The sequence below is a fragment of the Pseudochaenichthys georgianus genome, chromosome 15 (assembly GCF_902827115.2).
Source record: "Pseudochaenichthys georgianus chromosome 15, fPseGeo1.2, whole genome shotgun sequence".
Taxonomy (NCBI): domain Eukaryota; kingdom Metazoa; phylum Chordata; class Actinopteri; order Perciformes; family Channichthyidae; genus Pseudochaenichthys; species Pseudochaenichthys georgianus.
Genome location: NC_047517.1, coordinates 2978236 through 2991423, shown reverse-complemented (window position 1 = coordinate 2991423; position 13188 = coordinate 2978236). Strand labels below are relative to the sequence as shown.

At 39.6% G+C, this 13188-nt stretch overlaps 1 protein-coding gene across 1 annotated transcript in view; it reads right to left on the bottom strand.

Annotated features, from left to right (window-relative positions):
* The window catches only part of col13a1 (collagen, type XIII, alpha 1), a 102752-nt gene that overhangs the window by 13062 nt on the left and 76502 nt on the right, over window positions 1-13188 (bottom strand). The window contains exons 36-37 of the mRNA XM_071205674.1: window positions 8357-8392; window positions 5192-5278 (exon numbers count right to left, since the gene is read on the bottom strand). Coding sequence (XP_071061775.1) covers window positions 5192-5278; window positions 8357-8392 — 123 coding nt within the window. The remainder of the gene's footprint in view (window positions 1-5191; window positions 5279-8356; window positions 8393-13188) is intronic.

The following is a 13188-nucleotide window of genomic DNA, read 5'->3' as shown; positions in this document are numbered from 1 at the left end:
GGTTAATGTTAGAAATGTATAGTAGGGTCTCCAGCACATAGAAACTGCCGGATGCTAACCTGCATATGTTGGGCAATTTGAACAATTAGCATAAGGTGTGTTAATTAGCATTAATGGCATAGCCCATGTGGATAATAGTTAATTTAAACAATTTGAAGAGTGTTTTTTTCAGGACTAAAACGGCAGTATTAACCAGAAAATGACAATATGTGTACTCTCTGTGGGCTGATTTTGATACATTTTGTAGAGAGAATAATTGTTGTCAAAAAGTATTTATCGTAATAGTTTTTGTTTCATTTAAATATCTATCTATCTATCTATCTATCTATCTATCTATCTAAAAGTAACAATTTGGTTAACCTGGATAACATATTTATGATTTAAAATCAGTGGACTTTAATATTTTGAGTACATTTAAGATACATTTGGAGACTATGGTGCCGTGTTTGATTCTAAATTGCAATGACAACCAGTGATATATTGATTTGACGGTTCAGGTATTTGCCACATTAAACTGACAGAATACAGACTTCATTTCACAGATGATGGGTTATATTGAGAGAAGTGTGTTTCTCTTAAGGAACATGAAGGATTTCATTGAAAGAAACCTTTGTGTTGGTTAAAAATTCAGAACTTCACAACTCTTTAATACATTCAAAGAAAGAATTCATGATTGTAAGAATAAATACAACCATTGGTAGTCTCTGTAATTAAAAATATATTTGAATGTTTTAATCCTTGAGAAATCACTTAACCATGTTTATCCTCACCACTTAAGGTAGAGGGTGACAACAAATGACCCACAAACACACTCTAGTGTAAACACCAGGCTGCCGGTTCTATGCAACCGTCTACCAACACTATGACAGATGATTTCATGCATTTCAGTCATGATGCAGCGGATCCACACACCATTTACAAAGACATGAATATGTGTTAAACATAACCTTACCTGTGTACAATCAGAAATAAAGAGTGTCCTTAAACAGATTTCTGAACCCTGATCAGTTATCTTCTAATACCAAATGTAACCACTTAGAATCCATTAGCCTTGCAAAGCCAATCCTCGTTTTGTTTATTTGTTTTGGAGACCTACTGGGAATAACTACTGCATAACAAGATGCATGTTGGATTAATAAGCAGGTAAGGGGGAGTGTTTAAGTGTGGGAAACGTACCTGTTAGATAAATGCACCTTTTGTTCAGCCGGATAATATCCACATGTCTACCCTACTTTTATCATTTTCGAATCATAAATCTATCGATTAGATTTATGATAGACTTTTGAAACTACAAGAAGATAAGGAGGACTTTTACAAAAAAGTAATAGAGATTGTTGTCCAGAAGGATAGGCAAATGGACTTCATCTTCAAGTCAAGGTAAGACCGCCATTTTATTGAAAATGGGATCTTACTAAGAGAGAACAATTCAATATTTAAATGATAAAATTAGATTTTTTTTGGGTATCCTTCTGTTGAACTGTCTGTTTAAAATGAATCGAAGCATCAGACTAAAAAAGAAAATATTATGATATTTTGATTTAGGTCAAAATATATATATTTGTAAGCCTGAAGTGCCAGTGCCTCACCAGCCATGAACCTCACTGCAGAAGCTTATATATAGACATCTACGTTTTTTGTGCCCCACCACTTTTGTACATATAAAAACGTCACTGAAGACGATTGGAAACAAAAGCCACAACAAAAGGCTATTTACTCTGAGTAGTGAGAAATCTGCAGGATGGCTTTGTTAGGCTAAGAGCATATTAAAAAAGGAATAAAAAAACATGCAGCAATGATGCTTCCATGCTAATAAAAGGACTCTGGTTTGCTTTGACCAAATACAACGGTCTCATACGTTCACCACCTGTGGTACTCTGATGCCTTGAAGAAGGAAAAACTGGTGCTCCATGCAAGAGATGGAGTGGGAAACAAAGTATTAGGGTGAGAGGGTCCAGGATACTTAAACAACAATCTTAAGGATTTAGAAATTAGATTATACTGTTGTGTTATTGGTAGCATTATAAACAATCATAGATCTGCTATTGGAGTTAAAGGTCCCATGTCATGCTTTTCTGGTTATTACCCATCCCCGTTATGAAGCTTTTTATTCATGTCTGCAGAGTCACAAACCCTCAGAGTACACCCTGCAGCGAGTAAAACTCTAACACAGAAAATACCTGTCTATGCTGCCCCAGAACGCCTCGTTGGAGATTGCTCTTTTTCTTGCTGGGTACAGTGACGTGACCATACACAAATGGACCCATTGGTCCAAATGCACCAATCCGTGGAGCTCCCCACACACACACACACACACACACACACACACACACACACACACACACACACACACACACACACACACACACACGCACACACACGCACGCACACGCACACACACACACACACACACACACACGCACACACGCACACACACACACACACACTCTCAGCGGCGAAACTGTGACGTGCTGGGGGGGGGGGTGCTAGTGGAGCCTCGCAGCGGTGAAACTGTGGCGTGCTTACACTGTAGATGCACCGCGTTTGGGGGTGCGGGTGCTAGTGGAGCCTCACAGATGGGGGTGCTGTTTGTTTGTTTGTTTGTAACATTTATTTGTCCAGATTGGTACCATTGAGATCATAGATCTCTTTTTCAAGGGAGACCTGCAAAGGGTGCTGCAGCCCCCTCAGCACCCCCCCTTCCCGCGTCCATGGTGCTCAGGCTGAGTTCAGGCCGAGTTTCGCGATGTCTCGCTGTCTCGCAGACCCCACGCAGAAACCAGGAAACAACACCAGTAATAGAGCTCACACTGTTCGCTTCACACAGCAGTGAGCCCCGCCAACACGCACCCAGACCCCACGCAGCATTCTCATCTGTTTGTCATTACTGGTGTCATTTTCTGGTTGCAAATAATCCCTGATGTTCCGCTGTAACGTTAAAAAAATCTTCCAACGCTTCTGCCCATAGAGAACCGCAGTGACGAGTCCTAAAACCCGGAAGTAAGTTAGCATTTTTACCACGTCCGGTTCCTTCGAGAAAATAGGACGTGTCACTGCGGTTCTCTATTCACTTTGAATGGGGTGACGTCACTTTACCTCACTTTTCGCCGAACTGCATTGTGGGAAGCAAAGCGGAGATTTCCAGGCTTCAAAAGTTGAGCAATGTTCAACTTTTGAAGCTGAGGTGGAAACATCAGCCAATCAAATCACGTTTATGCAAATCTGACAGTACAAGCGCTAGCCAATCAAACCGCGTGTAAGCTGGGAGGGACATACCGCAGTTCATTTTCTATATTCCTAACAAAATGGAGGAGAAATTAGTTATTGCGGTAGTAAATCACCTGGTTCTTTATGACCAGTCGCTATTTACTTACCGGGATACAAACCGGAGGAACCGGGAGGCGGCAGAGACAGTGGGTGAAACTGGTAGGTTTTTGTCTGTTTGGGGAGTTTATATCCAGTTTACTTCTTTTTAACATCGCTACTGCTTTGTATGTCGAGGGCGGGAGATTCATGTGATTGGTTGTTGGTCGCAAAAAATCTTCAGATACGCCCACCTCCAAGATTTTTTTAACGCTGCTGTGTGGACGTACCGTAACGGTGGCGGACTCATCAGAACAGCTTGGGCGAGCTGACCAATCAGAGCACAATGGGCTCATAGGGAGGGGGGGGGGGCAGGAGCTCCAACAAGCCGTGTAGGACAGACAGTGAATACACAGACTATACAGAGATGCTGTATGAGAAACCAATGTGAGTTTGGAACATTGAACAATGTAAATATATTCTAGTGACTCAACAATGGAATTATGATCAGTAGAAATGGCCATGACATGGGACCTTTAATATGAGCAGCTGGAAGTTGGAGTTAAACTAAATTCAGCTTTTAGAGAGAAAGGTTATTACAGGATAATTCTACAGGAGGTCAGTGGGAAAAGGGCTTATTACAGGGTGAGTCGACTTAAATCAGTAGTAGAAGGAAACGTCCATGCATAGAAAGCCAGGGTTGAGGTGAGGCATGCTTTAGAAAAGGAAGGGAGAGAGCATCATACCACAGGGCACGGGGCATCCAGCCCGTCCAGGCCAGGGGAGCCCGGTTCACCTTTCTCCCCTTTAAAGCCACGGAAACCCTGTTTGTGAAATCAACCATTTAAAGCCAGTTCTGCAGCTTCTGTGCAGTAGAGGGGGGGTTGCCCTCTGCTGCTCGACAGCGAGGAGATCTCCACTGCTGTCCACCGGCGGGACGCAGGTCTCCTGAGCATGCAGGAGACCTGGGACAGACAGGAACTGGGCTCAGTGAGAGGACTGACAGGATTTCAGGTTGTGATGATAATGTTTTAAATACAAAGTAAAGATAAGGTTTGATCGAGAGTTCTGATGCCAACCAGAACTCTACCAGGGTACAGATATTGTTTCAAGCTCTGTTTTGACTATTGCTCTAAAGAAGCCGTCGAGGTGGAGCAGTGATGTTCTCACGGTACCACCTGGATGTCTTTCCGGTCTGATAAATAGAAGACCCTGTGAGGGACCCTGTGGTCAGACCCAGTCACAGATACATGGCTGAAAAGGGGTAGATTCACGGGTCAGGTTGGGGTTATCTTTCAAAGTAACTTTCTTCTCTCTTGTGTTGAAAGGTGCTATATAAATAAACGTGCCTTGCCTTCTCTTTGCATTGCATTGCAAGTTTGACCCAACAGGTAGAAAACATAGAGCCAGCGGTTAACCAATTCAGGTACTGCATTAATCTGGCTCACTGTCACATCTGGTTCATTTAAAGTACCATTTGCACTTATTAGGGCCGGATATAAAAGACATGGTTTGGCAGGACTCCAACCTATCCTCTGTTCAGGGTTGCAGTGCACTTTAGTCTCTGTTGATCATCATCAGTGCCAGGTTCCTGTCTGTCTCATTCCTGGAAAAAAGATGTTCCTCAGGAAAAGCTGTAGTCCAAGTCATTTTCACCTGCAGGCTATAACCTCTAATGAAACTTTCTTAATGGATCAAAAGTCATCAGTTTCACCAACTTCAACAGTCCCATATCTCCCCATATCTCTGCCAGGCTCAGTGGACCCTTGGACCCAACACTCCCTGAGGGGGGTTAGAACAGAGAAGACCAGAGGCAGAAGGAAGCTGACTTTGAACCTGAGGATCCATCCTTCCTTTTGCCTCTTGGTTACAGATTACACTACTAACATACCAACGGACAGGGGGCATCTAATCCAGGTGCTCCTTGGTCTCCCTTTTCCCCTTTGGCCCCCCTGTTGCCTTTCTTGCCCCTCTCTCCCTGCAAACAACAGCGTATTAAGAAAAACAAACTTTAGTCCTCCCTCATTAAGCCACACAGGAAGCAACGTTTTGTTCATCAGCTAAATACATGTTATTTATACAATATGAGAATAAAGTTATTCTAATCAAACAATGAGTTTGCGTACTGCAATTTTCAAAAGACAGTATGACTTTGTAATGTAGATTTAGAGGGAAGGTAAGTAGAGGGAGTTAGGGAGGACAGATGAAAGCCGGGCAGTTGCTGAGCAGGTTTCAGCTTTTGTGGAGGACTATAAGAGCTTCAATTAAAGTAGGTTCTGGAAGAAGTGAGAAGTCGTTACATGCACTCTGATATTTTCATCATGGGGAACATTCTGATGGACACAACATTGAATATAAAAATCAGGAAACGGATCATTGTCCAAAACTAAAAGCTAAAAGTAAATGACGGGCTGTGTTAGGTACCTTGCTGCCGCAGAAATACACATGGAACAATTCTATTTGACCCGCCTTTGCAAATTATATTAAAATAAAATTATTTTAAAAATAAAGTCAGAGATTAAAGTATGGGAATCCCTTCATAACATCTTACACAGCACAGTCCACACTGTCTCCTTGTTAGAGACAATATATTGGTTTGACAGAGATCACTGCTGTGTGTGTTCTCTTTCATACAGTCCTGAAAACACATGAAGCAGATACAGCCTGAGAGCTCTGAAATATAATCATTCCTAATGCCACTGTTTTCTGTATATATTTTTAATTGGACATATATTCCTTAAATTAGTTATACTCTTATACTAAAGCACAGACAAAGTGTTGTTATTTGTGCGTAACCGTTTTTGCCAAATGCTGTCTATTGCTCCACCCATGTCTACAATTTAGAAGCCAATATTGTACTTTTACTCCACTACATTTATATAACACAATTAGTTACTTTACCTATTCAGATTGTAAGCATATACAAAATATAGATTATACTAATATATACACTATGCTTATAGCTCAAGATATCGTGCAGCAGTATACTGTATGAAGTAATTCAATTAATTTTACAATTACCAGCTGTGATGAATGCAGTAAATATATTTTCAAATGTGACATTACTGTCTAGACCTTTTCGTGTGCAGTCTTGCATTTCTTTAATTTAGTTGTTGTGACACTTTGGGAAATGATGACGCCCACTGCCTGTCCTTTTAGGAGTTTGCAAATAATGTCAGAACTACAAATACTGCCAATCAAGTATTATTTAATGTTTGGAATGCACTATTTAAAGGAGCAGTGTGTGGGAAATCTTACTTAAAGTTGTGTACATACACACAACACGTTTAATTATACTAAGAATGACCAGAAACATGCAGCATGTTTGGTAGCATCAAGATGTAGCACACATGTTAACTGTGATGGGAGAGACTGTGATGCTTGCTAATTTGGGGGAAGGGGTCAGGGGTGGGAGGGACTACAGAGAGGCTTGCAGGGAACACGTACTGTTAGGTAGGAGGTGGAGGAGGAGGGAGGAGGTGTAAGAGGAGGAAGATTAAACCAGGACTACATTAGAATGCAGGAGGAGGAAGAGCAGGAGGCCAAGGTTTGTGAGAGGGAGAGAGGGCAACCCCGGCAAAAAAGAGCCACGGGCCACAGAGCAGGGTGGAGGGGAGGAAAGGGGAGAGGAAGACCTGCGGAAACAGAGGGAGATAGGACAAAGAGTAAAAACACCAACACCATCCCACAGCTTTTCTTCAACACGTTCAACTGGACTGTCACGCAGCTCTGTTTAACTGCTGGTGGACATCAGACATATGTATTTAGAGGCCAGTTGAATGTGCTGAGAGAGCTTATGATACGTGAAGACTCACAAGATGGGAGTGTACATATTAAAGAGTCACAGGTTAATGGGAAGGAAACAGAAACATTCTCTCAAAGGAAGGGTTGTGGACATTAGCAACATGGAGATGAAATACTCTCTTTACATATTATTTTGCAGGGTGCTTTTAATATTCAGTGCCAATTGAAGGTATTGTTCAATATTTTTGGAAATATGCTTATTTGCTTTATTTTTAAGAGTAAGAAGATGGATATAAATATCTTTCTGTTCCTAAGGTATACAGCTGCACTCAGGAGGGTTTGTTTCAGGGAGCTGGGGTGAAGAGCAACATGAGTAAAACCTTTCACAACATGGATCATACTGAAGGCCACTAAGCCATCACTTTGACATGCTGTTTGACATGACAGAATAGATAAGTGGGAACTTTGTCCTGAAAGTCTGTGTGTGATCTGCCATTTGACCAATTCTGCTATTTGTCGGTGGATTTTTTTTACATAGATTTACCACAAACAAATAGTGGGGAGGTGCATCCAAAGATCTAACTGATCCATTGTTATGCAAATATTAGTTACAAATGTTTTAACGCACTGTCATGACACCTACTGTATATCCATCTCTCAATTTGAAATCCAAACGGAATTGTTAAATGTCAAATCCAACATATACAGGATAAATGTGGAAGGTAAACAAAGCTTTTTCTAAGGACACTTTATTATTTATTATATTATTTATTACCGAATCATAGTATACATTTTTTGATAAAAGAATAGTAATTTTTAAAAAGAATAATTATAATTTCATTATCATTTAATGTGTAAAAGTGCTGATACTCAAATTGAAGCCACTGTATACAGATTTGCCTCATAGGGGAAACAAACATTTGGATATGAATGATTCAGGATCAATAGAAAAATCAAAGCAAATGATCTGACTCAGGTGGCTTTCTTTTCATGATGGATATCAAAGAGAATATCCAATGTATTCATATTTAGCTTGGTAATTCACTTTGAAGTCACGACTGTGGTCAGCTGACCTCTCCACTGACCCGCTCCAACAACTGCAGGGTTTAATGTTGGGGGGGCAAATACCAGCCTGCTCTGTTTATTATGATGCATACAGACTTTTATTTCATTGCTGAATATAATAAAGTAAATAAGCATTCGATTAAAAGCAATGAAGTGATCTGTTTTGTATGTATTCCACAGATTCAATCTTATTCAAGAATAATCAACTATCTATATAACTAGCAAAATATTATATGTGGTATCTTACCCGGTTCCCTTTGAGTCCTTGTGGTCCTACTAAACCCTGCAAAAATAAATGAGACATGACTGTGAATATTTGCCACATATTGGGAAATATGCTTGCTTGCCATTGTTGGCCGTGTGAACAATGTGAAACATGACACAGGAAAATACTGGTGGACCTTTTGCCGCGAGGCGATGTAAAGCCTGCAGGGCCAGATCAGTTTGATATTACACACTGCACACAGAAGGATTTATACACATGTTTTGGTTAATTAAAGGGATAGTGGAAATTGAACCCCAAATAGTTTCGTTTTAACTTATATACAAGCATAATTACGTACCAAAACAATCACACCTGATTACAAAAATATAATAATTGCCTTACGCATGTTAGAAGCACTTTATTGCAGCTTCCCCGCACTTTTTTAGAAACGAAATGATCGAGTCAGCCAAACCGGAAGTGAGGAAAACTCAGGAAGACGAAACAATAACAAACCACGGCGTCTATGCAGAATGAACGTGGAAGGGCAAATATACCAGACAAAGAAGAAGGATTGTACGAGGTATCCAGTGATGATAGCGAGTCAGAAACATCCTCTCGGCTTTCCTGCGAAAATGTAGTTTTAGGAACTGAATCTGAATCCGGTTCAGTAAGCGACGATGGTGAGAATATTGAGCCAGACGATGGACCATTACGTCCTTATTTGTTCGAGCCCGAGGAGATGGAGTTAGTTCACGGCATGGGCAATGGCGAGGATGACCAGGACCAGGCGCCAGATGATGCACCCCTACGCACAAATAATCTTGACTGGTAGGTCCCCAAGCATAGCTCACGCTAGGCGCTATATTATATATTGCAAAAGTTGGCATGCATGCACTGTAGGCCTATGGCTATGCCCGAGGATGACTGCATGTAGGGTACATTTCATAACATACCAGGGTCAGGTTCACATAAATTATCTTGTCACATTTATTATTGTATATGTAACAGCCTTATGGGCATTAATTACACGAATACATTTAAATGAATTGTATACTAGCATGATATACAGCTAGAGCCAATCGGTCTTTTGACGTAGTATGGTCCTAATCCTAGGCTAGCCAGGCTGCCTGTCAAGTGTAGGCTGTACTCACAGTACTGTTAGTCTATCATGTCTACGTATATGATGACTGTAGTGTACACATTCGACACTGTGTACCGGATTATCGGATGACGAGGACTCCGGTCGCCTAATCGACAGGCAATAAATGGCGTTGTACACAATGGTACAGGCTAATGATGCATTAAATCAGCCAGAAAACATAATAAAATACTCGTGCCTCGTCCAATGTTTGTGCCCGTCTTCCTTTGTTTTCGTCATGACCCGAAGATTCCCGAAGTATTTCGTTTCATTGAGAGGGCGTGGTCGGGAGCAGTAAAATTGAAAATAAAATGAAACTAGGCGCATGAAATAAAAAAAAATGGTTTATTATGCTTATTTTTAATAAAAATACATAAATTAAACCCAAAATTCACGGATTTCCACTATCCCTTTAAATATATAAATTACCCTCTACTGAAAAGTCAATTTAAATGCACACAAATATAGTCATTGTAATGCAAACATAAAAAAATCCACACATAAAAAAAACTTCAATCAAATATTTCTGATGCACACAGGCTAATTCTTTCTTTTATATAAATTTAAAACAGATCTACAATTAAATGTTACAACAAGTCGTTTCAGAGAGTGTGTTCAATCTAGTTTCAGAGCGGCCCTGGAGGGGGGGTTACCCCTCCAGCAGGCTCATTTACCCACATCCACCTTTCAAGGCTTTAGTTATGATATATAACGATTATTTATACACTGACTGCACACGTCATTTTCTTTTACAAACGTGGCAAAAAGAGCAAGGAATCCTTTAATCAGTCAAGACTTTAACTGGCATTCTATTGGTTGAGGACTTTTGCAAGGGTTATGCATTATTATTACACTGATCCAAGAGCAGAGGAGAAATCTGGGAGCAGAAGTTTCAGATGCAGAGAAGCAACCTGACTGTGACGGCCCGTCCACACAGCGGCGTGCGTTGAAAGCTTCACCATTCACTTGAATGGGGTGACGTCATTTTTCGCCAAACTGCATTGTGGGAAGCGAAGCAGAGCTTTGCTGGCTGGGCTCGCTGCAAAAGTTGAGAAATGTTCAACTTTTGAAGCTTCTGAAGCTTCGGTGGAAGCGTCAGCCAATCAAATCCCGTTTATGCGTTTTGTTTATTTTCCCCAACAGTGCCAACCCAGTCTCACGGCATTTCGTGTTCACCAACACGATTTTTAATCTATTGATTCGTGTTTACCAACACGATTTGCCCCTTTTTTTCGTGTTGCACAGCACGATTTTAAAAGCAATGTATTTCTACTGGTAATGTGTTTCGTGCCTGCAGACTGCAGCACGTCTTTTTCTCCGGTCGGGTCGTGGAAGACCGGAAGCTGTGTGGTTCATAAAAACATGTTCTTACTCAATATCAAGCCACAGTTATTGCTTTTATTTTAAATCGTATAATTTCGGACTTTTGTTGTCGTCTGTGAGGAAAATAAATGGGGCTCAGAGCCTCAGGATACTGAAATCTGTATTTTTTAAATCTTTTTTTTCCTTCTAATTTGTTATTCTTTTCAAAATAACACACTGTTATTTACTCACCAATAACACTCAATTATCCTTGCTTTTATTTATTGGTTTAATTCCATAATCTCGGGCTTTTTTGGCGTCCGTCAGGAACTGAATTTCAAAATAAATATAACCGGAAACAGACGTAGGCATTTCGAGCGATTACCCAAGATCCTCAGCTATGGTTTTAAGCTCACTGATTGGATGTGTTAGCCGCAATGCATGCTGGGATTTGGTGTTTATATTATATGAAATCCGGAAAACATTTTAAAAGTATAAAATAATACTTAATTACGAGTGCTCTTGCTTTTCTCTTTGAAAGTCCTCACATAACGGCATTGTAATACACGGTTCGGCTGCATTACATATTACAGATCTGCCGTAGTTCTTTATTTAGAGAGCCCTGATGAGAAGACCTTTGGAAAAACTGAAGAAATGCCGCCGAAACTGAATACTTGACGTGGATCATAAATATATCAACAATTAAACAACATCTTCAATTTCTCTTCACACAATACGTCTCCTTGCAGTATCAACACTAATTCGGCTGACTTTTACATTTGATCTAATTCACAGATAGGTTATATTTACACCATAACGGTGAAATAAAAGGACTGTAGTTTTTAAAGATATTACTGATTTTCTTTGAATGTAAGAATGTAAATACTGAGTCTGAAATAGTATAGCAATATGCTGTAAAATGATGTGAAAGCATGCATAAAACTATACATCTTCAGATGTTGTACATACACACTAATAATACAAAGTTATTATGGCTGTGTGCACCTTGTGTGCACCTCCTAGTGGTTAAAGCACATTATTGAATTATTGTTTTTATGTGTTATATTTGATTAAACAAATATTAAGAGTACATACTTTCATAGGGGGAAAGTATAAATATAGAAATATAGAATATAAAAAATCAAGAAGATACTATAAGTGATCTCTACAATAAAACAGTTTAGTGCAGGATGTACAAAGATATTAATAGGAGGAGGTGCAAAACAGAAAAACGGATTAACCTTTATTTAAACATTAAATATTAAATATTAAGCCTGACAAAGTAATTCACGTCTAATATATTGCTTTCCTGCAATGTTAACTATGTTGAAGCACTTATTTTAACTGATATTATACACATTAATTATACTCTTATGTATGTAGATAGAATAAGAAATGTGCAGAATATGACAGTTTAATGGTGGAGGTACACACATATTGATAGATGTCTTGTAATGCACTGTTGAGGAACCTGTGACCCAAGTTTTTCATTCATTGCATAACTACACCGTAGTTGTGTATGATATGTCAATAAACCTTAGAGAATCTTGAAAGGGATGTGCAAAATAGCCATAATATACAGTCTTTAATGAACTATTAGTAGAGAATAACGAGTAATGAATATACTTTATTACTTGTTTCCATTCATGTCAATTGCAGATACATGTTTAGTCTTCTCAAGCACCAACTATCAAATATCTCTTCTGATTGTTGGCACTTGACAATCACCTTACCTGAATTGTACTCAGGTGTAACTAAAGTCTGATTTAAGGGTTGTTTATATTTCACATAATTAATCAGAATCTGCAAAGTAACTCAAATAAATGCAGTGGAGTAAAAATACCAGGTTAACCTCTGAATTGTAGTGGAGTAGAATTACAAAGTAACAATGAGCTGTCATGTGGGTATATATTAATGCTGCGCATTATGGACACAAGTGATTTTCACCCATTTATTAATTATATGTTTTACATTTGATAACACCAATGTGTTTAATAATGGCAACTTCTAATTGTGGGAAAAACGAAAACGTTCAGTAGAGACGTCCCATAGAACATTTTGCGAAACACAATAGCCAGCATGTGTAGTTCTGGGGGGGGCGTTCGATTCCAGTTTTGGATAGTCTGGCGTGGTTTCGTTCCATTTCAAACAGCTGTTTGACGCTCTGCGTAACCTTACGGGAACTGTAGTCCTAAACGATAGCTGGGGATTATGGGTAGTGTAGTGTCTTCGGCCATCCTAAACTCAGAAATGTTGACAATTGCAATGATGCTCGAAATGTCCCTTATAGGCCTACGTCTGTTTCCGGTTATTTTTATTTTGAAATTCAGTTCCTGACGGACACCAAAAAAAGCCCGAGATTATGGAATTAAACCAATAAATAAAAGCAAGGATAATTGTGTGTTATTGGTGAGTAAATAACAGTGTGTTATTT